At 45.3% G+C, this 23,187-nt stretch overlaps 1 protein-coding gene across 1 annotated transcript in view; it reads right to left on the reverse strand.

The window, feature by feature from the left end:
* Positions 1–23,187, reverse strand: part of LOC135383392 (sodium-coupled monocarboxylate transporter 2-like) — a 71,036-nt gene that overhangs the window by 26,211 nt on the left and 21,638 nt on the right. The window contains exons 5-15 of the mRNA XM_064612864.1: positions 15,496–15,563; positions 15,317–15,397; positions 12,970–13,043; positions 12,753–12,893; positions 12,540–12,669; positions 12,027–12,115; positions 11,831–11,940; positions 10,918–10,985; positions 9,125–9,211; positions 8,395–8,555; positions 3,771–3,868 (exon numbers count right to left, since the gene is read on the reverse strand). Of these exons, the coding sequence (XP_064468934.1) occupies positions 3,771–3,868; positions 8,395–8,555; positions 9,125–9,211; positions 10,918–10,985; positions 11,831–11,940; positions 12,027–12,115; positions 12,540–12,669; positions 12,753–12,893; positions 12,970–13,043; positions 15,317–15,397; positions 15,496–15,563 (1,107 nt within the window). The remainder of the gene's footprint in view (positions 1–3,770; positions 3,869–8,394; positions 8,556–9,124; positions 9,212–10,917; positions 10,986–11,830; positions 11,941–12,026; positions 12,116–12,539; positions 12,670–12,752; positions 12,894–12,969; positions 13,044–15,316; positions 15,398–15,495; positions 15,564–23,187) is intronic.

The raw sequence follows: 23,187 nt of genomic DNA on the forward strand, positions 1-23,187 counted from the left end.
CATCAACTGATCAACAGGAGATGCATGAATGACTGAATCGTCCAATTAAATCAATTAATCATTAAAATAATCACAATGATGAAGGAGCGCTGTTGCTTCGTAACGGTCTCTTTAAAGCTCATATAAACAGTTTTGCAGTCTATATTGGACTTAATTATTTGCTCATTCAATGTATTCATGAAAGTATTTAGGGTATTCAAATATTGCAGCTACAAAGTATTTATGCCAAATATTTAAATACATATTTAAACAAAGTATTTATATTTAAATACGTCAAGCATGTATTTATCCCTGTCCCCTGACTGATACCAACCATGTACTGGAAGTAAGCCCGACAGTCTTCATTGAAAGTGTTGTATGGAAGTCGAAAACAGGTAAAGCAGCAAATTAGGCTTATTGGTACGTGATCAGCGTGTTATGAAACGTAATTAAAACTGTTGGAAGTTAGCGCTGTCTTATCTTGTCTCAACCGTGTTTATATTAGTTGCGATTATAACACGCTAATCGAACACAGGGCTCTGTAACGGCCAGGCACTCACGTGTGGACATAGCGTTCGGTGTTCGCGATTAGGCCCGATCGTGTCACGTGGTTTCTCCTTCCAAGAACGCGCCGTCCATGTTGAGTCCCCTCCATCCAAAACGCGGTTTCCTCGGTTGCGAGCTGGCTCAACTGCGCGCTGTTCTCCGGTGGAGAAGAGGGAGATGGGCGTCCCGTTGTTAGGCGACGCAGCCGCGTCGGATACAAAATGGCCGTCTCGCTCGCCGGCGTGGCTGAGTGTCCTACTCTGCTCCCTATTTAGTGACTCTAACGGTACCCACAGGTGACGACATTTTGTTGTCTTCTCGTGCACGTCCGCAATAAACGATCACAAGCGATCAGCCAAAGAAGTCCCGTGAGAAGCATGTGTTTGCTGTGGAGCTCAAGGCGCCAACATCGACGCAGGCTTCAGCCCCGAGCAACTATATACAGGATGTTTGCTCTAACGTGTCCATAAATTATATTTAAAGCGAGCGATAACAGAAAAGCAAGTGGTACTTTTGTGCTACTTGGGTAAGAAACAGGTACTGCTTCACTGGTAGCACCTGTTTCTTAGTCAAGCAGCTGAAAAATAGCGCTCGTTTCTCTTTTACCGCTCGCTTTAAATAATATTTCTGGACACGTTAGAGCAAACAACCTGTATAGAGTTAACAATACCCTTTTGAGGACGATACTCACGAGGTCGTGACAGAATCCTGCCGGAATATGGCATGATGTTAACTGATGCTGGGATAGCCTCAGTAAATCTCGGAAAGGCGGTGTCGTGCCTAAGATAACGAAGATAGGGCTCCGTGCACCGAAGTTAGTACTGGTAGCGCCCCCTTCCGTGAAGGCCGTTTCCAACTGGGTAGGTGGTTTACACATGGTGACAATGCGGTGCAATGGAAAACGCAGATGCTAACGCAAATAAATGTCAACGAAGGATGATCACAACAGGAGATACTGTTGCTTTGTTCGTTTTTTTAGCACTGGGAGAGCGATGCTGACAACGAAACTGGGAAGCGTTTTAAGTTGCACGGTGGCGGTGGTGGTGGTGGTGGTGGTGGTGGTGAGGAACCGGCTTGCCGTTGTTGGCCTCACGTATCTGGGCTGCGTCACGACTGTAGCAAGGATGAGATGATATGGTGTGATAACAGATGAAGGAATGATGACGGCCGAAATCGAAGTTTCACCGCTTCACCGTTCACGATAGGGAAACCAATCGCGACAGCGTTGGGTATCTGTCACTCAAAATAATTTAAACGACAAGATAAGATTTTCGGTTCTTTGCTAAAGCAAGCATATCCCATTCTGAATTCAAGAAGAAGAGTAATCCTTTCTTCACAAATAAGATTGGGATCAGTGTTTGCCGGACGGCAACACAAGCGCCTGCTGATGAACTTCAGAAAATTTTGCGGTAAACAATTACCAACCCCAGCAAGACTGTTCTGAACTCCCTCAAATTTGGTGTGCTGTCACCTCAATATCCAGTAAACTGCAGCGTGATACAATTTTGTCGACACATCTTAAGCGCACATGTACACTAAGCGCAACTAGTCTAAGCAAGAAATTTTGCATCTCATTCACTACATTGCTCAAATCACTCAAACAGAAGGAAAAACAAAACCAGCAAGATAATAGACTGAAAGCAATATGTATGCACTTATATTGTACTGATTTATGGTTTATAACTCTGTTGTTACCTACGCCTAGCGCGTTCTCCTTTGTGCTCTATGTTACTCTGGAATGTACTCCATTTAATGGAAGAGTTTCTCGGTATCTGTTCTTGTTAGTAGCACGATATCCCGAAACTAGTTAACTATATATAGAAACCACTTTCTGTAGTGAGTTTCATAACTACACTATTTTGTGAAGTAAAATAAATGTCAATTGACATTTATTTTACGTGCATCAAATACATAATGCAGAATTCGGGGCGCCGTATTGGGAAACATGGCTCGGAAAGACAACACACACACACACATACATTGGATGATTATGGGGTGGGCAGTGCACAGACAACGGCGTAAATAATACATCACGTGCTAGAAGTGCTGACTGTTTCAACGGAACATCGGATCGCCGTAATCATGTTTAACAGTATGCACAACGTGACGTCTATATCTCAATTACGACTGGGCCAACGTTTACCTTGTTCCGAGTTTCACGGACTCCGTACGGAAGAAGTCGCATAACAGATCAATTAGAATTCTCGAAGTCCCGGCGTACAGAACTACAGCCGTTGCAGTCGGCACACATACCCAGTTGCGAACAGTTTCGCCGCTGAGTGGCGCCGAAGGCAGAGCGTCAAGTTGCCCCCTGGCGAAGTGCACGGAGCGTATATTAATATACCAACACTCTGAAGGGAAAAACCGGAAGGTCAAAGGGAGAGCTGGTATCATTTCGGCCCACAACTGAGAGTCGTGAAAGGTCCAGTCTTGAACTGAGACTTTGTTTCTTGGGTCGCGGAAGCTATTACATTCAGGCTTCAGCACTGGTAGGCGTAAGAAAAACAACACGCTGGACAGCATCAAGAGAGCGTAAACGATGCAACAAGTCAGAGTCACGTGTTGCGTGGTCTGCTTTCATTGAAGGGTACTGGGAGCTTGAGAGGCCAACATGCCGGTCGTGCGTTTCGTCGCTCTCGGCCTCGTTGGCCCTTTTAATGTGCACGCGAAACATCGCTATATACACGACGATGCCGTACCTAGTCGCTATAGTTTAGCGACACGAGAAACTACGATAATATATTCGTATTTCACGTGTCTACTTTTACGATGGTCCTGGAGGAACGAAAGGAAACAGTTGCCTCATTGAACACAGTATAGTACATCTAAAATTTCGGGCCTGCCATGAACGGTCAGGTATCCTTCTTCAGATATTGCATACACGGGTACTTCGTTTTTTTTTTTTAAACCCTGAACTCATGCCTCTCTAACGAGTTCCCGCAAGTTGACGCATGCAAAGCCCCTTATTGACCTGGCCAGGTGGGTACGTCGCTTCAGACAAGCTTCTGGGTACCTCCTGGCCGGTGTATGGGTCAGGCCGGACATGGAGACCTGTAGGGATTCCGTGATTCCTACCCGCAGAACTTGTCTTTGATATGGTAAGATAAGTGTTCAAACAACGTTTTCTGTGGGCTACCTAGGTCTCCGTGATTAACTTCGGACTTATATCACTTTTGTACAAAGGAATTGTCACTTCACGACGTGCACTTTTGAATGCAGCGAAATATTACAATAGTGGTACTCACCTATGAGTAACGTGGTTGACACTGCCAGAAGAACGGGAATAGCAAAGCTCAATACCGGCACCCATAAATATGAGATGTGGTAGAGCTCCATGATCCCACTGAAAAAAATAAAAATAAGAAAAGAACACGAGACAAAACCTAGTTATTTCAAAGCGAACGAAACTACGTGTGTATTATGACAACTATAATATGCAATATTAATTAGGAATGAACAACACCTGGCTATAGATTTCTTTAGCTGCACTAGATAACAAAAAGAAAAAAACAGCTACGAGAGCAACATAAATGCCGTTTTTATAGCTGCCCCGCAGGGCGTACATGCTCTCGGAGAGAGTATGTCCCTGCTAGATGACTGATTGCTTGAGATTCATTAATTAGTCCTTTAAGCGGGGGTTTTCGCGCAAAAGTGAGATAGCAGCGTGGGTGACGATCGTCGTTGAAAGCCACACTATTTTTTTCTAAATCCTGAAACAAGCACGTATGTTAAATATCAGTCGCCGAATTCTATGCAAATGAGCAGAAACCCAAACCACGCGCTCCAGGAGCGCATCACTTTCACGGACCGTCGAACGCTTATCTGACCCACCCTGTGATCGTGTGAGTGATTTATCTTCCTTTTCTCCTTTCTTTTTTTCGATTTCCCTTTTCCTTCTTTTTTATTGGAAGAGCAAGCCTACATCTGTCTCTCTGACCTTTCCTTTTTTCTTTAAGAAACGTTCATATCCCCCTCTCTACTTAGCTCGCCATAGTTGAGCTGGCCAGTAGGTCAGCAACTTGTCTAATCATGTTCATCGCTACAAAGCACATGGAATGAGCACTGTTCTTCCTGCGCTACTGATTGGCGCGGTTTCGGCTGATTTGCATACGAAAATGACGGCGAGGGGCATTTCAGCGCACTTGCTCGCTTCGGGATTAAAAAAAAAACATGTATGACTTTTGACGAGGATTCCCTCCCATTCTGCTATCTTGCTTTTTTATTTATTTATTATACCTACAACGCCTGGGGTCATTACAGTAGGGGGGGAACAATGAAAAGTAAAAATACAATTTTGCCCAAGATCCCCTAATTAAAGATTACCTAATGAGTTTTACATTGCGAATCGTCATTACATATTCTCTTCGACAGAATGTGCGCCCGTCTGTATAATACACCTCTATGCTGCTCTCATAGCTTTTTGTTTACAGAAAAATATTGTGCAGCTAAAAAACACCCTGTATATATTAAAAAAATCATGACGTATTGGCCTTACACGGACGTCGGTATGACCTGCCGTCTATGCTGAGATTCCTGTGCATTTTACATGACCTACAGCTAGGCAAGACTGATAACCACCATAGGGACGTTCGTCTCGAATTTTGCACGGCGGCACCATCTTTTGAAGATTAAACAGCGAGGAGCATAAATAATAGCTGCAAACATAGAAAAGAGAATGAACTGTGGACGTGAGATGACTCATCATGTGAGAAAGTGATTCGTCATTCTTTATGGTTATTACCACAAGTGATAAATACCATGTGTGAAGTCCCATCAACAAAAATGTTCCAGGAGAAGTCAGGAGAAGTCATTACGAAATAAATAAAAACCAACAACTGTGTAATCAGACGTTTCGCCCGTCATATACGACGGAGGCGGGCGAAGGAATGTTTTCTAGCACAAGCGTAGACGACGATGTTGGTAATTTCACGCGTGCCGGTTAGTGTATTCTGTCTTGTCTTCGAACTATCCTCTGTTTGTGAGTAATGTCTGGCATGACTGACTGAGAGTCTTTGTCACTCATTGGTTTTATTGTAGATAGCCATTTGTGTTTTCCTAAGTGATATGGAGTAGCCGGCTCTCGTAATGAGTGCCTGTTTCTCCTTTTTTTTTTCTTATCAACTCAACTCAACTCTGGCAAAATAAATGCAGGAAGCTGGGAATTAACTCCGGTATATAATGGAAATACTAACTTATCCTTGCCACCACAGGTGACTCTGGAGGGAGCAGAGCCGTATATTAAAAGGGAGTCTGGCCATTGGGAGGAGTCACAAAAAGAGGCTCGACCTGTCAATCACAGTTTCGCTCCTCTGAGTGGGTTGCTTTTTACCAAGGGGGTCGCCAGGACACCTTACTGCCGCCCAAAATGGCGACGAAAACAAACAGTGGTGAAGCGGGGCTTTCGTGACAAAAAATGTTCACAGACTACTCTGATTTTACTATACAAATGTACATTCTCATATACGTTTCTCGGAAATCAATTTCAACTTACGCTCATCCATCGATATCTAACCGAAAATAATACGTTTTGCCGCCAATATTAGGCCTAGTGAACACGGCGATCACAGTGAAATCATAACAAAAACGACACTGTGCTGTACAAGCTTATATGTAATTACTGGATTTCGTGGATATAAATATCCTTGCCTTTTATATTCTAACTATTCATGTAGATTTGTTTAAAAATCATACCGACGACAGAATGTGTCCCAGCAGGTGGTTCTGCCGGCAGCAGTGCAACAACGGAAGCAGACGACAACTCCCGACGTGCCTTACGCTCCCTAGGTGGCGTTCATCAAATTTGCATAAAAAATCCCCTAGTTCTGCAGACTGCGAGAGGTATCCATTTCAATCCCATCCAATCCACTTGCGACCCAAAATGGTGCTGCCCATGCTGGATACGGGGGCAAATAGTGGTGATGGGTTTCAGGAGCCGGTTGAGCCCCGTGCTGAGCACACCGTGTGGGATCAGTTGGAAGAGACGGGAGCGATGCGCATGCGCTTTATCTCGTGCGAGTTATCCTTCCCGCGCGGCGATCTTCCCGGCTACTTCGAGGTCACGATCGGTTGGCTTCCTATTGTTCTCTTTCGGGGATTCCTCAACGATGCTGAAACATGGCAGCCGCAATGGATTCCATTTCCTTGGCAGCAAACAAGTATTCCTTGGATGGCGTAATGGTTCCTGATAAGGTTTCGTTACTCGGAAACCTCGCGGTGTATTGATATTTCTGGTCCATCGTTAGTCAGATTAAAGGTCAGAAACTCGCCGTTCAAAATATAGGTAAAGACAACTGCCGCCATTTTGAAGGCCGTTCCATGTGGGGATGCTGTGGTGACTTAGAACTGTTCAAACGTTCCATATCGTAAATTGTACAAGGTCTTATCGGTCGAATGTACGTGTGGAAGCACGCTTCGTCGCTTACTATTGTTCAGTGAAAGAATATTTACAGTGCACAGCAAAAATGTTTTCCTTCTATTCTTAACGAAAGATGGTGATACACGTATCGCGGCTGTGGCTTCCCTTCGGTTCCCGAAAACTCTTTTTTTGCGAGTCTCCGGTCGGTTCCTTCTTCCTTGCCACTGAACGACGCACCGACCGACCGATCGACCGTATTCACCGCGCTGGTTCCGGAAAACTCCCTAATAACCCGATGATTGGCGATACGAACGCATGCCAGTACATCGCCTTCCCATCAACTTGTTACAGACCCAAGCAAAAACACCCGTGTATCATGAAGTGTATCGATGCTGTTTCGTCGTGTTGTCGTTATTAATGATAGCCTGGATGTGCGTACGCGGTGTATGCTGTGAGACAAATGCTAGCGAAGAAGCACCTTCGTTCAAGAAAGCACACAGCGAAAGAAACTGCACCATCTTTGGTGACGCATTGGGGAAGAGAAGCTCACCACGACACCATCTGTAGAAACATTGATGGCCACATAGGAGCCGGCTCTAATGTCAGCGACTCCAGCGTAGTGTCCGCTCCCTTTTAGTAACAAAAAAAAAAAAGAGTAGAAGTAGGAAAGAGACACCGCGCTCCTAATTATTAAGTCCCTAGCAACTATATATAATTGAACGCGGAAATGGTTCGTCGAACTTTTGGATCCATTGAGGTTTGAGGAACGTGGACGGTGTAGGTTGCGTCATCGGGTTGATGCCTCGCGGGCCGTACTGAGAGTATCACAATTTTCTTAAATAATAGGGTAAGGTGGTCTATGTTGAAGATAGTTGAATTATTTTGTTAATAGCAGTCAGAATAATCGCCTAAATTGTACCATAATTCGTTACTTGAATCCCAAAACCTGTGAGGAATGATCCACAAATTCCTGTTGTGCTAAACCAGATATTGATCTCGTACGTGCCAAAAGTGACAGGCTACATATTTTCATCAGCTTACCCCACCCTATGGGTAAGTTGAGGACATCAAAAAATTAATTCCGGGTTTAAATTTTGTCTTTTGTTTGGACTAGCCGAAACGGTCAGCCACGAGTAGTGCACATGGAAACACAGGGCAATGACACAGCATCGTAACGGTGAGGTCATATTTTATTAGCCGAGGAGCAGAAATGAGCAAATTGGAAATCAATGCTCGCGAAAGTTACAGATGGGACAAAAAAGGGCCCCTCTTACCTCGACCACATATGCAAAACAGCGTCTCACGTCCTCCTAAAAAGCCACGTGCAGAACGTCAACACGTTTCTTCAAAGCCCAGACAACGACTGTGCTCACCCTGGTGTCACAGACGAGAAAAAATATTGCTAAGAAAATGCCACGCGAAAAACCTAAACTGTCCTCAACTTGCCCCCGTCTTCAAGAAGCCCCACTTTACCCTACGTGTGAATGGCCACTGAGGACCTGTGTGCGCCATACCCAGTATAGAAGACCCGCGGGGGCAGCGTCCTGACCGTGATGTTAGAAGTACATCCGTCTAATGTTGTGCGAGGCTGAACGGGAGTAGCAGGGTACAGCAGGGACCCTGCAGCTATCCATGCGGCAACGCCAATTCCAGTAAGCATGGAGAGCAGTGCAGTCTGGAACAGATTGATACTAAATGTGCGTTACCACGTTATGATGTGCAGGGTGTTTCACGTAACATGCCACAAAGTTTTAAGAAAATATCTTGCACGGAAGTCATATGGCCAACGGTGCTTACCTTCGGCGAACGTTTGCCATGGCTCATAGAAGTAATTTGATAAATTTTAGGTCTCAAGAAATTGAATTTGTTTTCTCAATTGAACTCCGAAATTTGCAGGGTGGGTAACGTTTTTTGCCAGAAACAGAAAACGAATGTCAGATTTACCCAAATGGACAGCAACATACGGTACCTAGTGCAATGGTAGCAGCTGGAAAAAACGTGCGAAAACGGGTAGACTGAGAAGCGCTGCCGCTCTGCCGCGTTCAGTTCTTCGTCAAGAAGCGACGGAGGAGGAGGACATTGACCTCCCCCTCAGCTTTTCATTTTTGATTCTTGAGGTGAGACACTCTGAATTTCTGGTGAAAGCAGACACAATATGAATCCCCTTCGATGTAAGCGGCAGCATGTCCGGTTATTGCTTCCTATCACCTCTATTCTCTGTATAGACCGCATATAATGTCCTACCTTGCTTCCACACCAAGGAAAAAGAAGACCAAGGAAAAAGAGAGCTCCTAGCGCTCCTCCGAATGATCCGGTAGTTACGAAAGCTGCCTGCATACATGACCGAAAGGAATTGCGTTAAAGACAATTGATACGTTGAAATTATATTTCAACCGAAAGCACGGACCGTAAGCACTCCTATAGTCGTGTTCAACCTAAGATGGAAAATAAATCTAGTCCGTCAGCCCTGAAAATATTAATGTGCCGCAGATACGATGGCTGCACACAGAGAGGCCACGCTCCCTCCTGCGTCAGATAATGTAGTACATCGTACTCACTCTATTTCCGTATTGGCTGCTTCCGTATAAGACGCAAAATTCCCTGTAGTTTTGACTTGGCGAAATAGGACAACAGTTTTCCGAGATTTTCTCTCCAGAAAGAACAGAAAGAAAAAAGAAAAAGAAAACCTGGAGACAAACTAACTTTCGTTGTTCAGTGACTAAGATTTACCAGAATACCTGCGTCCACCACACATGTAAAAAGTTGAATAGCTTTTATTGGGTCTAATCGAAAGGGCATACAGTATGCCTTCCTGATATTTTGACTGAGTTTCTGCATTATATTTTTTTTTATTTTCGGAAATTTTTCCGACGTCGTGGAAAGAAACGGAAAGAATCGTTTTTTAACCCAACGACTTTTGCAAGGCTTCGCACCTCCACTTCTAAGACAGCGTTGTCAACCCACGCGCTGACGATGGGGTCGTAACAACCGTGATATATCTATCCTGTGTAGTCAGCTACAGTAGAGCAAGCACGGTCAGTTTCAGTTCTGAACATATTCCAAACGGTGCCAGTAACAATACATCGATTTGTGTGTGCGTTGGCAAGTAAAAATAATCTATATGCTTCTCCGCAATCGTTAGCATCTCTGATCAAGTCGTTGCCTGGTTCCTAATGTTACGACGTACCACGAAGATCATTAGTGCTCTCAGTAGTATTACTATTTTGGCAATCAGTTTAAGGGCAACTCGGATGATGGGTTATTCGAGTTAACGATATTAATTGTTTTGTTAGCTAATTTAGGAAAAGAAAATGTTTAATACAGTATCAAGTTAATGAGAATGCGATTATTACCTCTAAAAGAGAAAAAGGAAGAAAATCGATTTAGGACACTTAGCTTTGCCAGACCCGACGACACTGCTGGTATTGCAAATTTTTACATACTTACTTTTTTTTCTTGTCAGGACGTTTTTGTGTGTTGGTTCTTTTATGTATGTTTATATTTATTATTGAGAGGTTAACAAGAAGGGGAGCAGCACATTCCTGATTTGACAATGCCTGGATATGATTTCGTAGATCAATTATTTGCGTTTCTAATCGGTATTGTTTTTTTAATAGTTCGCTCTGCAATTTCTGGTATTTTGTATCTCTCATAATAATAACCGTAATTCGAAAGGTTGCAGGGATCGCACCAAGTCTTCATGTTTTGGCGAAAGGATCCTCTGTAGAGTCTTTAGGCCTGTGCGAATAATTGTTTTGAAACCGAAGCGAATGGGGAGCGAATAGATACATAGCCAAAGCAAATATGAAGCAAATGCATTTTTCAGTAATATTGCGACTACAACTTCAAGAAATCATCGATAAATGATTTGCTGGAACTTTTTACCACAACGCTCGTTACATCACGTTTGCACGCAAATACGCCACAGTAAAAAAAAAAATTGTTTATCACGTAAACAATTTACGACAGTAACCTCTTCCTCGCGTGCATGTGAGTGTATTGGTTTTTTTATAGACATGAATCTCAGCGTATCTTACACTCATGATGGAAGACAAACTCCCGGCGAGGAAAGCGAGCCCTATTGTTAGGAGTCCGAAGAACGCAGCTGGAAAACAAGCATACCGTACATCAGTGCACAGAAGGACAGTAATGCAACAATTAAAGGAGCACTGAGGTGACTTCTTCTCTTTTTTTTTGGCGCAAAATGTTCTCCACCGAATAAAACGAGTTCCTGCGAAGAAACGACGAGCGCAGGTGACCTACAGAGCGAGCGCGGGGGCTGCGTTCCGCACACCTTTGGAAAATTATTCTCTTCGTGAAAAGAGCGCATCGCAGAACGAGAGGACGTCGTGACGTATGCTGCTCCCCTCACGTGACCAGTGACGCACAGCGGCTCAGCTCAAGCGTTTATAAGCGGTGCGTGAACTGCGAAGAAAAAAAAAAAAAGCAAGGGACGGAGCATCCTATACGTCACGCGAGAGTCGTGTCGGGCGCCCGCGGCTGCTTTCTCCGACTATCTTTCTTTTTTTTTTTTTTTTTGTAAATTCGATTGGGCAGCTATAACGCACCGCAGAGCGAAAATATTTTGCATGGCGACTCCTGGCGGACAGCTTGACAGTCGAGCAGGATTTCGAGCGACGTTAAATGTCACCTCATTGCTCCTTTAAGGACTGTGTATACCCCGGCGTAATCTCGAGGACCGAGCGCGCGTAACGAGGATGACTGCCGTCGGCTGCCGTCGGAGTGTTTATACTCGAGCGGCAGAGAACGTGCAGAGTCAATCAGCGTGGTTGCACGAGCAAGCTGCACGAGGCTGGGAGACGCTGCACGAGCTACGATGTCTGCCGTCGAAGTATAAACAGCCCTTTAGAAGACACAACCGCGTTATTCAATATGTTTCAGTAGAGAGCAGATGAGAGGTTTGTGGTGGGCGAAGGAAACAAAGCTTACCTATTCCTTTTGTGACCCACATGACGGCAATAGGAGAAATATTCATTCGGTCTTTGAAGAAATCCTCCCACGTGACAGCCGCCAGAGCATTGTACCCTGAAGACATGGTGCTAAAGACATATTAGGGAAGCCTCTTTAGAATTTCGTCGGCACAAATTTCCAGATTCAAGCTCCAGAAGCCCTATAGGCAACTTGCCTCAGAGACCCGCTGTAAACTGCTGCTACGAAGAGGCCCGAAATCCCAGGAACGTGATGTAATGCATCTGTCACAAAGTATGGCATCAACTGCAATTTGAAGGGGCGCTGAACGAATTTTCTCACTATTCAACGTCAGCGCGTGTGTTCAATGTGGGGAGTTAGAATTGGTACAGACTTGAAAGATCTATGCCAGAGCCTGCAAATAATGAACTTGAAAAGAATATGGCACGATAGTGACACATGCAGCAACGCGTGCCTACGCATTTATGCCTAATAACAGTGCATCTTTAACCTTTTGAACTTCGGCGTAATTTAATTTACATTAAATACAACAAACGGGGGCTATACCGATAGGAGATACCATTTTTATCCAAGCTGTACCCGGAGCTGTTGTCAATGGAGGGGTGAGAGTACGCTCAGCCACACTCAGTCATCCATCAAACTTTATAGTACTCACTTTGCGAAAAGCGTGGAAAAATTGACCGGTACCTTATTGCCCTTATAAGAGTACCTGATCATATTTGACGATAAAGGAAGCCTTGACAGGATCGCACTTGTGGTACACTGCGAACAATACCAGACCGCAGAAGCATGCTGCTACCAGGCTTCCGCTAATCCCAACTAGGTTTATGTATAGGGCCCTGTAAAAATCAGTATGTCGGTGCATTTGACGGCAGTTGCAACGTTCGCATGCGCGTGTGAGGGAACATACTGGCGAGCTTACCGTCTTGCGCTTCTCATCGATCCGATACTACAGTATCTCTGGATCATAGTTTGATTAGCGCAGAATGCCATGGTCCATATCACAGTAGAACCAACGACGACGCTCCAGAACGTGAATGTCTTTTGGAAGTCAAAACGGAAACTGTACAAAGTTCAGCGAAGTACCAAACAATTAGTGTTTGAGGGAATGTTGAATGGGGGGCTCTCTCTATACTTACTCGAAGAACTCCAGAATTCCTTGTTCTTGTGCTATTCGGTATACCTCACCTATTCCTCCAGCGGTTTGGCTACCCTGACAAAGAGACCATATCCCATCAGCCATTCTACATGATGCTTGATTTGACACTGCGAGCACAGATGACTGTATACTGTGACTAGGAGTAAGGAAGACGACGCTGACCGATCCATCTCCCCATCACGCGAGGTCATTCCCCTTCTTTGGCCATTCTCCATCACGACGCTGTGCTGCTATGGTCACCATAGTGCTGCTTCACAATATGTACCAGCTGTTTATTTGAATGTACATGCACTGTATAGTGCACTTCCGGTTTTTTTGTTTCTTTGCCGCCGTACGCAACCTTCTACAAAGAAATACTATACCGGAAAGTACCAGAAATATTATTAGTTTTTTTCGCTCCCGGGGATCTACCTCCGGCTTGTTCTGAGTTGAGAACGTACGTGCTGCCCAGTGTAAAGCAGACTATATAAAGAACCAGAGTCTAACATTGGCCCATTGAAGTAAGACATATCTGCTAGTCATAATCGTGTTTCCGTACCACATGCTGGAGACGTCTCCCACGATGTACTACAGCTCCTTGAAGATTTTTGTGCGCTCTTTTATTTGTGTCGTCACATGAACGCACAGGACAACCATCGGCCCTCCCTCTGCCCCCTCTAGATATTTCATCACCCATATTGAATTTTATCTCCTCTACATTTAGCGACCCGAACAACGACGGTGATGTCCGGTGATTGTCCAAGGACGGCACCTCTATCCGGTAAACTATTCGTTCCTCCTCTATCACCATCTCAAATTTTAATATGGTTCAAGGCAGCCTGCTGATCGTCCTGGACGAGGATCACGACTAATAACTTCCCCGATTATTCCCAAGACAAGGTGACAATACACGCATTCCACGACCCGGCATCGTCGTGGCCTCGTTTAATGTCGTTCACCGCCTGACCGCCTGGCCGGTAGCTCAATCGGTAATGTGTTGGCTTGCTGAGTTGAAGATCGCGTGTTCGATCCCGGCCGAGGACGTTTCCGGTGCACGTCAAATGAACCATAGCTGGTTACGTTCCGTGTAAGTCTACTCAATCTCTACTCTACCTATCCAGGCCAGAGTTCATGCGCTTCCACAGGCCGTCGCACGTTGTACACCTCATGGCACATCTGCGTGTGTCCAGCAGCTCTGCATCAGCAGCAGGTATCTGCCTGGCCGTCCACAACAGTTCAAGCCCGCACGGATGGCGTACGGGCATCTCTGGGTGGCTCTCGTACGTCAATGGGAGCGCAACTCCTCCGTGGGCACGCAGACGGAAGCGTACCCACCTCCCTGCAATGCATTGCCACTTGACGCTCTTCCCAGGCACTCCTACGACAATTAATCCGTACCGTCGCACTAAACATGTCGTCTAATTCTCCTCTTTATAGTAGGCGGACCTCAGGTACCGCTCCACGTTTGAGGGAATGTTGTGGCAACACTTATCAGACGACGATGTCGCATCACAACCACCATTTGCGTCGTCCGCACTGAGACGGCAGGTTAAAATAGCGAGTGTCAATAGACTGCTACAGGTAGCCCGGTAGGTTACCGCGTTTACCGAACCCTATCACTAGATAAGATTATGAGTCACGCTCTCTGTCATTGATTCGGCGACGTTATCGGCTACTAACATTCCCTAATGTTCCACAGCACATCCGGCCCTCCATGACATACCGTCATCTCCGATCAAAACCCAAGTACCGAGGTCGATGGGTAACTTCGCCAATAATCCTGGCGGTTACCGTGGTACAGGTAGTATCCCAATGAATGCTACTGAGGGATGCTCGCATGTTTTCTGTGGTGGGTATAGTCCTCTTGGACTACCCAAATCCCAGAGCAAGAGGGTTAGCACGCCCCTCCCTCTCTAGTGCCACTATCATCTCTCCCCTCCCTCTTTCACCCTTCCTCCCTCCCCCCCTCCTGGGTGTACCCAGCGCCCACTTCAGAGCAGGCTGACCGCACGTTTTCCCCCTACATTACCTCCCCCCCCCACGTACCGAAATAAAACCGCCTCATACGTAACCCTAACTTGAAACGTCTGTGAAAGAACGCACACCCATGGGCTATGCATATTTGATAACGGCATTCGAAGCTACGAAGTTTGCCTCAACGCTCCCGACGTAGATATCCTGTGGCTAAGGAGAATCAACGGCGTGACGGCTGAATACAGCAGCATGATGCGCTGCCATTCACATGGATACATTTTTGAACTTTTCAGACGGATACATATGATGTGCGCACAGACGCGTCGTGCACGGGGGTGTCGCCTAGGACGTGTGCTTGAATCATGCTGACATACCTTTATGGATACGACAAGGAATCCGATTATCATCAGAACCATTTGAACGACGTCCGTCCAGACTACCGCCTTTATTCCGCCCTGAAAGCACAACGAAACACCATCTGGTCAAAGTAATAATAGAGTGAGAAGAGGCAGGATGGCAGTAATTATATACAACGACGTATTAATCTGCTTACGATGGATGTATAAAATGTGCAGACGACTCCATTGACAACAATGGAGAGCCAAACTGGAAGCCCCGTGACTGCAAGAGAACAATGGCTCCTAACTATAATATTTCATGGGTAATGCCTAAACGACAACTCACAGGAGTATGAACCAAATGTGTAACAAATTCAAAGCAAAGCGTAATGAATGTGGACAAAAATTACAATTCACACAGAAGGCCGTTCGAGTGACTGATGAACTTCAGCGTGCGTATTTACAAGCGCAATGCCCCTTATTGCTCGAAAGTGAATGCGACCGGAAACGTCTATTGTGCTTTCTCATTCATGCATGCAATATACTACGTGCCATTAAGTATGTTAACTACGCATGCGTCTGCGATTATGGGAAATAACGATTGTATTTTGCCGCTGTGAGGTAACGATCGTAAATAAGCATGGTCCCTTTGTTAACCTGTGGTGATCTTATTTCGTTGATCATACAAGGAGGAGGCAAATGAGTTTTATGAGCCATGTCTGCTCTTTGTTCTGACTCCTGCCTGCCTCATCCACGTCTCAGCTCCGAAGGAATCGTGAACTTAATCCGCCTTGGCAGAAAAGTAAGAGATGTCAAATATGTACACCTACTCGTACATGTAAAACGAAGAATTTCAGGTGATGGTGATGTGATAAAGTAAAAATGGGGATGTGAGTCAGGACGAAAAGAACTCGTGGTGCATGATTCATTTCCTACGCACTTCCGTGTAAAGGATATATGTGCGAAGGAATTTCTTTGGGAACAAAAAATTGAAAAAAAAACGAGGGCTCTCGTTGGAGAAGTCCGCGGGTTTTTGAACGTAGAATTTACTCTATAGTGACTGTTAATTAAATTAACTTTATTTTACTTAATAAGTACGTAATAATGAGAAATCCATTACATTAATGTTGACTACATGAATTTGATTAATTTAACCCTACCGCATGCCAAAACGTTGCATAAAACCTAAATAGAGCCCGATACTTTATGCAAATTCTTCGCTCCTTTTTTTCTTTTTTTGTAGGCGTCTTGGTGAGTACCCTGATGTTTCCCCACACGTTTCCAAGCACGCAGAGCACGAAAAAATGTTTCGTTATGCATACATTTGCATATTTTTGCCAAATTGCCCCAGGTGTTCTCAAGCTACAGAAATGTAGCTTTTTTCTTGGGGCCACCGCCATCTTGTAGATGGGAAACAGACAATAAAGAAAAAAAAATTCGTAAAAGTGCATATGACAGCATATATCTGCATGTCTTCGTGCACGTTTACATGTTTTTATTGCATTTTTTTTATTTTGCTCTTGTGTCTTCCCATGTTTTCTGCCAGGTTGAGCTCTGACACACTCATTTTTCTAGGAGAGCTTATGGACACACATGCTGTGTCGCAGCTGCACGAGTAACCTGGAGCGTCTCTGGATTTAAACAGCCTGCTGGTGATACAAAGGCTGGTAGCGCATCACCACAACGCTTTCTTTAACTGCGGCTCGTTCCTCGCCCTGCTTCACAGGTCTGGCATACAATGTATCGCACCATAAACGAAAGTGTGCTGGGCGAACACAATGCATTCTGGACAGGTCCTGGTCGCACGTTACGCAAACGTCAACGCACACGTGACCTTAAAGATGGCTGCCTGGCCTAGCAGCCGTGATCGGCTGCAAAATCGTTTGTAAACAAAACGATTAAACGAAGTGCACCATTAAAGTGCACCATTAAACAAAGTGCATCATTTCAGGTGTCTTTCGACCTCGGTAATTATTTTCATCCCATAATCTCGCATTAAACACACAGTTTTGTACGTGAGGCCTCGTACTGTTGACCACTTCCAAAGATGCGATGACGACCTAGCATTATGACACAGTCAGCCTATGCGAGTTACTTAAACTGAGGAGAAATAGGCTACCTTGTCGCAGAAGAAGCACCGCATAGTTTACGCTGGCAAAATACGTTCATCCCTTGGCTTTATGACGACGGGAAGATATCGGAAAGCGCTAGATCAACATGTAGGGTACGGTGGGGCAAGAGAAGGAGGGCGCCGCCTGTCTCAGAGACGCCTTGCTCCATGCGCTTGAAACTTTATTCACAGGTGGCTCTACATGTCCGCTTTATTGCACTTGAGAATGGTACGTATTGGTGTATGCGTTGAATAGAAAAATGTCGGTTACTTCTGCCTGGAATGTCAAGACCTGCTGAAAGCGAGCGATTTTCTGTAGTCCTTTTTCTTGTAATCTGTGCAGCAGCGTTTCGCAGGCTTTTTCTGTCAATGTAAGTTCACATCCTATTTCTTTATTCATCCACCTAGATATATGCAAAATATGGGCATTCTTGGTTATCCGGTGTTGAACAGAAAAATTAATAATCCGATGATATGCACGGGGCAAGACGAGACGATCTAATAGAATTTAAACGTAATGTGCGATAAATTTAATGTGATTTAAAACGTATAAGTCAGTTATTAGGCTTATTTATGCTTGCTCCTCAGAGATTCCTTTTTTTCATATTGCCTATAGGATTTTCCAGCAAATGTTCCTGTTTCCTAGGATATTTGCAGCAAAGAAGCAGCACAGAAAGCGTACAGAAAAGCGAGCGACCACCGACGCATCCGAGGGGCGCTGCCTTCTTCCCAAAGGACGGTGGAGTAAAATAGCACCGGGTTCTGTGGTTTTACTGCACATCATGTGTGCGGTGGGTTCAATGGGGTTGTGTAGCGGTCCACGGGCTTCACTTTGTCTGGTTGGATTGCTCATTAATTTCTCTGCTCTGCTAATTTCTATTGGTCATTACCGCAATTTGTCTCGTCTTGCCCCGAGGGTCGGGGCAAGGTGAGACAATCTGTATTTTTGAATTTCTTGTTCCGTGTTTATATTAGATCGGCTACGTTCGTTCTGCATTTTCAGGTCAGAAGCTCTAGACCCCTAAGAATGTGTCTGTGGTTTTCTGAAAAACACGAAAAATAAAAATTTCACTTTCAATTGCTAATTTCTGTCTCATATTGCCCCACCTTACCCTATAAACAAAAGTCACATGACCTCAAAATGACGTTTTCTATAACGTGTGGCCAGGACAAGGTGGCGGTTTTGCAAAAAGCATTCGCTTGAGGGTAGTTACAAAATGGCGAGGTTTATGTCACTCCTGTGCCATGCTTGCTTCTGAGCAGTTACGCTGAATTGCGCTATGGCAGGCGACATTACGACGCTCGCATCACCACCAGCAATGGGGTACAGTATCGGCCCTGGCGATGAAACTCCCCATTTATCACCTCGCAATAAAGTTGTTGTTGTTAACGCCACTCATGGGGTCGGATGCTGCAGCGCGTCTCCCTTTCTCATTCACACATTCTGGTTCATCCCACAAAGGCGCAGAATACGGAAGAGTTCTCTTCTCTTGGTTTGTGCCGCCTGTGTAAGGTGTGGCAATGCCGAAAACAACGGCTTCACGTCTGAGGCAGTTGGCAGCTGAGTTCAAAGGCACATTCAAGGCGGACGGATCCGTCTTGTTCTGCCTGGCATGCCGGAAAGCTGTAACCACTGACAGACGTTTTCTCGTTCATCAGCACTCGAAGACAGCGGAGCGCCAAGAGGCCAGTTAACGAAAGTCAGGTTGCATGTAGCAACTTATGGACCGGAGTGCACCTTCTGCGTCCAAATGGTTTGCGATAGACTGTTGTAGGGTATTCTGTGCTACAAATATTTCCTTTTGGAAGCTGGAAAATGCTGAGCTACGGGTATTTCTTGAGAAGTACGCAGGCCGGCAAATCCCTCACAAGCAGGGATCGAAACCGCTATTTTTTTTTTTTTTTCGATTCGGTCCGGGTTCAGGTTCAGGCATATTGGTTCGGCTCGGGTTCAGCTCCGCAGCAGCGCAAAATATCGCTTCGAACAGGTTCAGGAAAGTGAATTTTGAGCAGATTGCCATGGGTTAAAATCATAGAAATTGATCAATATGTTGTAAAATCGCCGAAATCTCCTCTGTCTAGTCGTCTGGATTTTTTGTCTCTCCTCCCATTCACAAAAGTGATAAATAAACTGTTATTATTATTATTATTATTATTATTATTAATATTCATATTATTATTAGTATTAGTATTATTATCATTAAATCTTAAGGAGCATGCTAGAAGGAGACCTCCGAAAGTGGGACGTACGGGCGAGGGGAGCGCCATACTGAATCAGCAGCGCTCTGCTCCGCCACTGGGCTTAGCGGACAGCATAACGTATGTACACAGCGCACTAATTAGAAAACAAGTCATGTGCTCGAAGATGAAACACGCTACGTAAACGGTACACACACCAAGCGTCCATGTACACCACCCCACACTTCCGCTTCCTCGACCAGCCTTGGCTACGAACCTGGGTAGGAGCGGACAGTGACAAAATTCGTAGGCAACAGAACCGGCGTAGCAAGCGTTGCCAACAGTTTTCGGAATTGCGTCTTTTTTCACGGGCTAAGAATACGCGACGTTCCCTCGGTTGACTCAATATGGCTGCCTCCGGCCGCATACATTGAGAGAGCGAAAAGCCCTGTTCAAGACCTTTGCACTACTCTGATCCTCCTCCCCACCTTTCCTTCTAGCCACTCTCCGTAAGATTTCTATGGTTGAAAGCAAACACATCCTTAAGGTTCTCAAACAACACAAATGTACTTTTGTTGTTGTTGCAGCACACAGCAGTGACTCATACCAACACTGCCTGTTACAGATCTGCGTTTCAGGTGCAACGTTATGGTACTCTCTATGTTCACTGATCGTGTACACCCTGTTACATTCTGTTGAGGGACTGACCGTTATTTTCACACCCCAAAATGAAAACTTAGGGATGGCTAGGCGACAAAAATCGCGTACAAGAAAGCCTACAACTGCCATAAGGACGACCTCGACACTAACGCAACGGAATTAACGCAATAGATGCGAGGAGGAAATACCTCGTGTCGTGCACTTGGGTTGCAGTTTTGTTTTGTTCAGTTTTGATTTCGAATTTGTTTTTCAACGCATCTCAATCCGCGTTGATCGCAGTTCCGATCGATCACAACGCACATTAGAGAGTTTTAGTATATCGTACGCTATCGCCTTAGCGTGCGTAAGGGAGAGCGTTGGTGGCTCTGCGCACGCGCAAGACATAAACAGAGCTCTGCGCACTGCGCAGAACCACCACGCAATCCCTTACGTACGCAAAGACAATATCGTACGATATACTTCCCGCACCGGTAATCGCCTAAATTTATTTCGGTTCAGTTCCAGTTCGGTGCAACAAGAGAAAAAAATGTTTTGGTTCGGTTCAGTTCCGGTTAAGCGAAAAGTACGGATTTTTAGAGGTTTTCGGTTGGGGTTCAGTTTCGGTTCCGATTCATGCTCACGAGTCGACAATGCGAAGAGGCTACCTGCATCGTTGCTATCATTGCTGAAGTCACGGAAAGTGTGGATATTCATAGACGGAACAACAGACGCTCCAGGACGCTGCGTAGCCTCTCTTGTCGTCGGACCACTTGGACTGGCCACATGTGAAAAGAGCTGCTTACCTACAGTCGAGGAGCTTCCAAAGGTCAATCATTCGACAGTGGCACAGCTCTTCGTAGACTGTGTTCAGATGCTCAACGGGTACGTGGATGCAAACGACCTGCTGCTTTTTGTTACGGACACAGCTCCTTACATGGTGAGGGCTGGTGCCGCTCTTCGTGTCATATACCCAAAAATTGTTCACGTCGCCTGCACGGCTCACGCGCTACACAGAGTTGCAGAGGAAGTTCGTGGCTGTTTCCAAATGTTGATGACCTCATATCGAACACGAATAAAGTGTTTGCAATCCTATGCGCGTGCAGCTCTTTAAGGATTTGGCGCCAGATGTGGCTTTGCCTCCTCAGCCTGCGCTGACCAGATGGGGCACGTAGATCGAAGCAGCAAAATATTATGCTGCAAGTTTTGAAATCATCCGTCACGTGGTCAGCAAGCTCAAAAAAGAAGAAGCATTCGTTCGGCGCGGCGACTCTTTGAAGACGTTAGCGTGAAAAATGGCTTAACAGCTATTGAAGCTAATTTCTCGTTCCTTCCCGCTCGTTCCTTCGCATCACAAAGTTGGAAAAACTTGACTGTCGTGGAGGCTTTGGACATCGTTCGGGTACATGCAGGGTTCCTTACAAAGGGCACGAGGTGCATCTGTTGTTAAGGCAGCTTGAAGCCATGCTTGACAAAAACAAGGCCGGGGCTGAAACTGTTGCAGTTCGTGGGCGCCATTCTTGAAGGCAAACATCAAGACTCCGAAGCTCTGTCTGCATAGAGCTCAGATGAGCTAGCTCATTTCAAGTTCGCAAGGATAACGTTGGAGTTGGCGGGACTAATAAAGACGGATAACGTCTTGCGATGTACAACGCACATTTTCTGGATATAAGACTGTACTGTCCGACAAAATGCCTTTCAAATTTGATTTAAAAATGGCTTTTGTTACGTATTGTAATGTCGTATAGTTCAGAGTTGGCTTCAATAAACAATGTACGTTTGACATTCTATGATCCGTTTCTGTTCATCTTTTGCTGCACAAAGAGGTTCAGGTATACAATAGGCTTTTGCGCCATACTCTTGATATTACGTTTCATGAAGCGAGAATTTTGCTGTGCATATTCTGAGCATATTTGACCGTTTTTTTCTTCTTCTCTCGCATATTTGCATGCATATTTTGGAAGAGTTTTGTGCATAAAGTCCCGGGTACTCATAAGTGTTACCTGTGCATAGACGATCGGAAAGACGTAAATTCTACGCGTCAAAAAGAAGGGAAATACCGTGAGGTTGGCTCAATAAACCCTCTGTACGCCGGCCACTCCTGTACGCTTTCGAAGCGGTATGCAAGGGCGTTTGCAGCGTTTTCTGTGCTTTTTGTTACACAGAAAATTTGTGTTCTATTTCGCTTGTAGCCAGCATCCTGCAGAGCAACAGAAGCCAGTTATGTGCCCTCCCTTTTCTCGTTTGCCGCGTCGCGGTCTCGTGCTCTACAACCTGCATCATCTGCGTATTATTGCGGCAGCTATTGTGCTGTTGCTTTCTCGTTCGCTGCTTTCTGCTTTCTATAGCATTTTACGTCGCGGCTGTTCGCGATGAACTCTTGTTACGCGTCTTGGAATTTGTGTTCTTTTTTTTTGGGGGGGGGGTCTTTTTTGTTTCTTCATTTTTCTAGGCAACTGAATTCATCGTGGACACATATTTTTGGCGCACAACACAGTATGGCAACGCCGTCCAGTCAACCCAACTGCTGTGCCTATCGAGACGTCCTCACAGCAGTTATTTCTCCTTCAACCCAAAAGATACAGGGTGTTTATTTTTAACCTTTACATATTTTTTACAACACAGCTACGAGAACAGGATAAATGTCGCTTTTGCAGTTGAGTTATACGGCAAGGCGGACATTCTCAGCAAGAGAGTACCTAACTACAAGATGACTAATTACATAAGACTCATTAATTATTTCTTTAATTAGGGAATTTCGGGCAAAGGATAACAGAACGGGAGACAATACTCGTTGAGAGCCATTCCATCTTTTTGAATTCCAGGAAAGGGTGCGTGCCGTGAAATATCCATCGGTGAATTATCCATCGCCGAAAAACCTCACCTCAGGAGCGCATCACCTTCGCCGACGGAGACCTGTCTGGACCAGGGATCGGAATCGAAACCGAACCGGCCCTATTCCGGTGTGCGTCGCTCGCGCAAT

Source organism: Ornithodoros turicata, chromosome 2, assembly GCF_037126465.1.
Source record: "Ornithodoros turicata isolate Travis chromosome 2, ASM3712646v1, whole genome shotgun sequence".
Lineage (NCBI taxonomy): Eukaryota > Metazoa > Arthropoda > Arachnida > Ixodida > Argasidae > Ornithodoros > Ornithodoros turicata.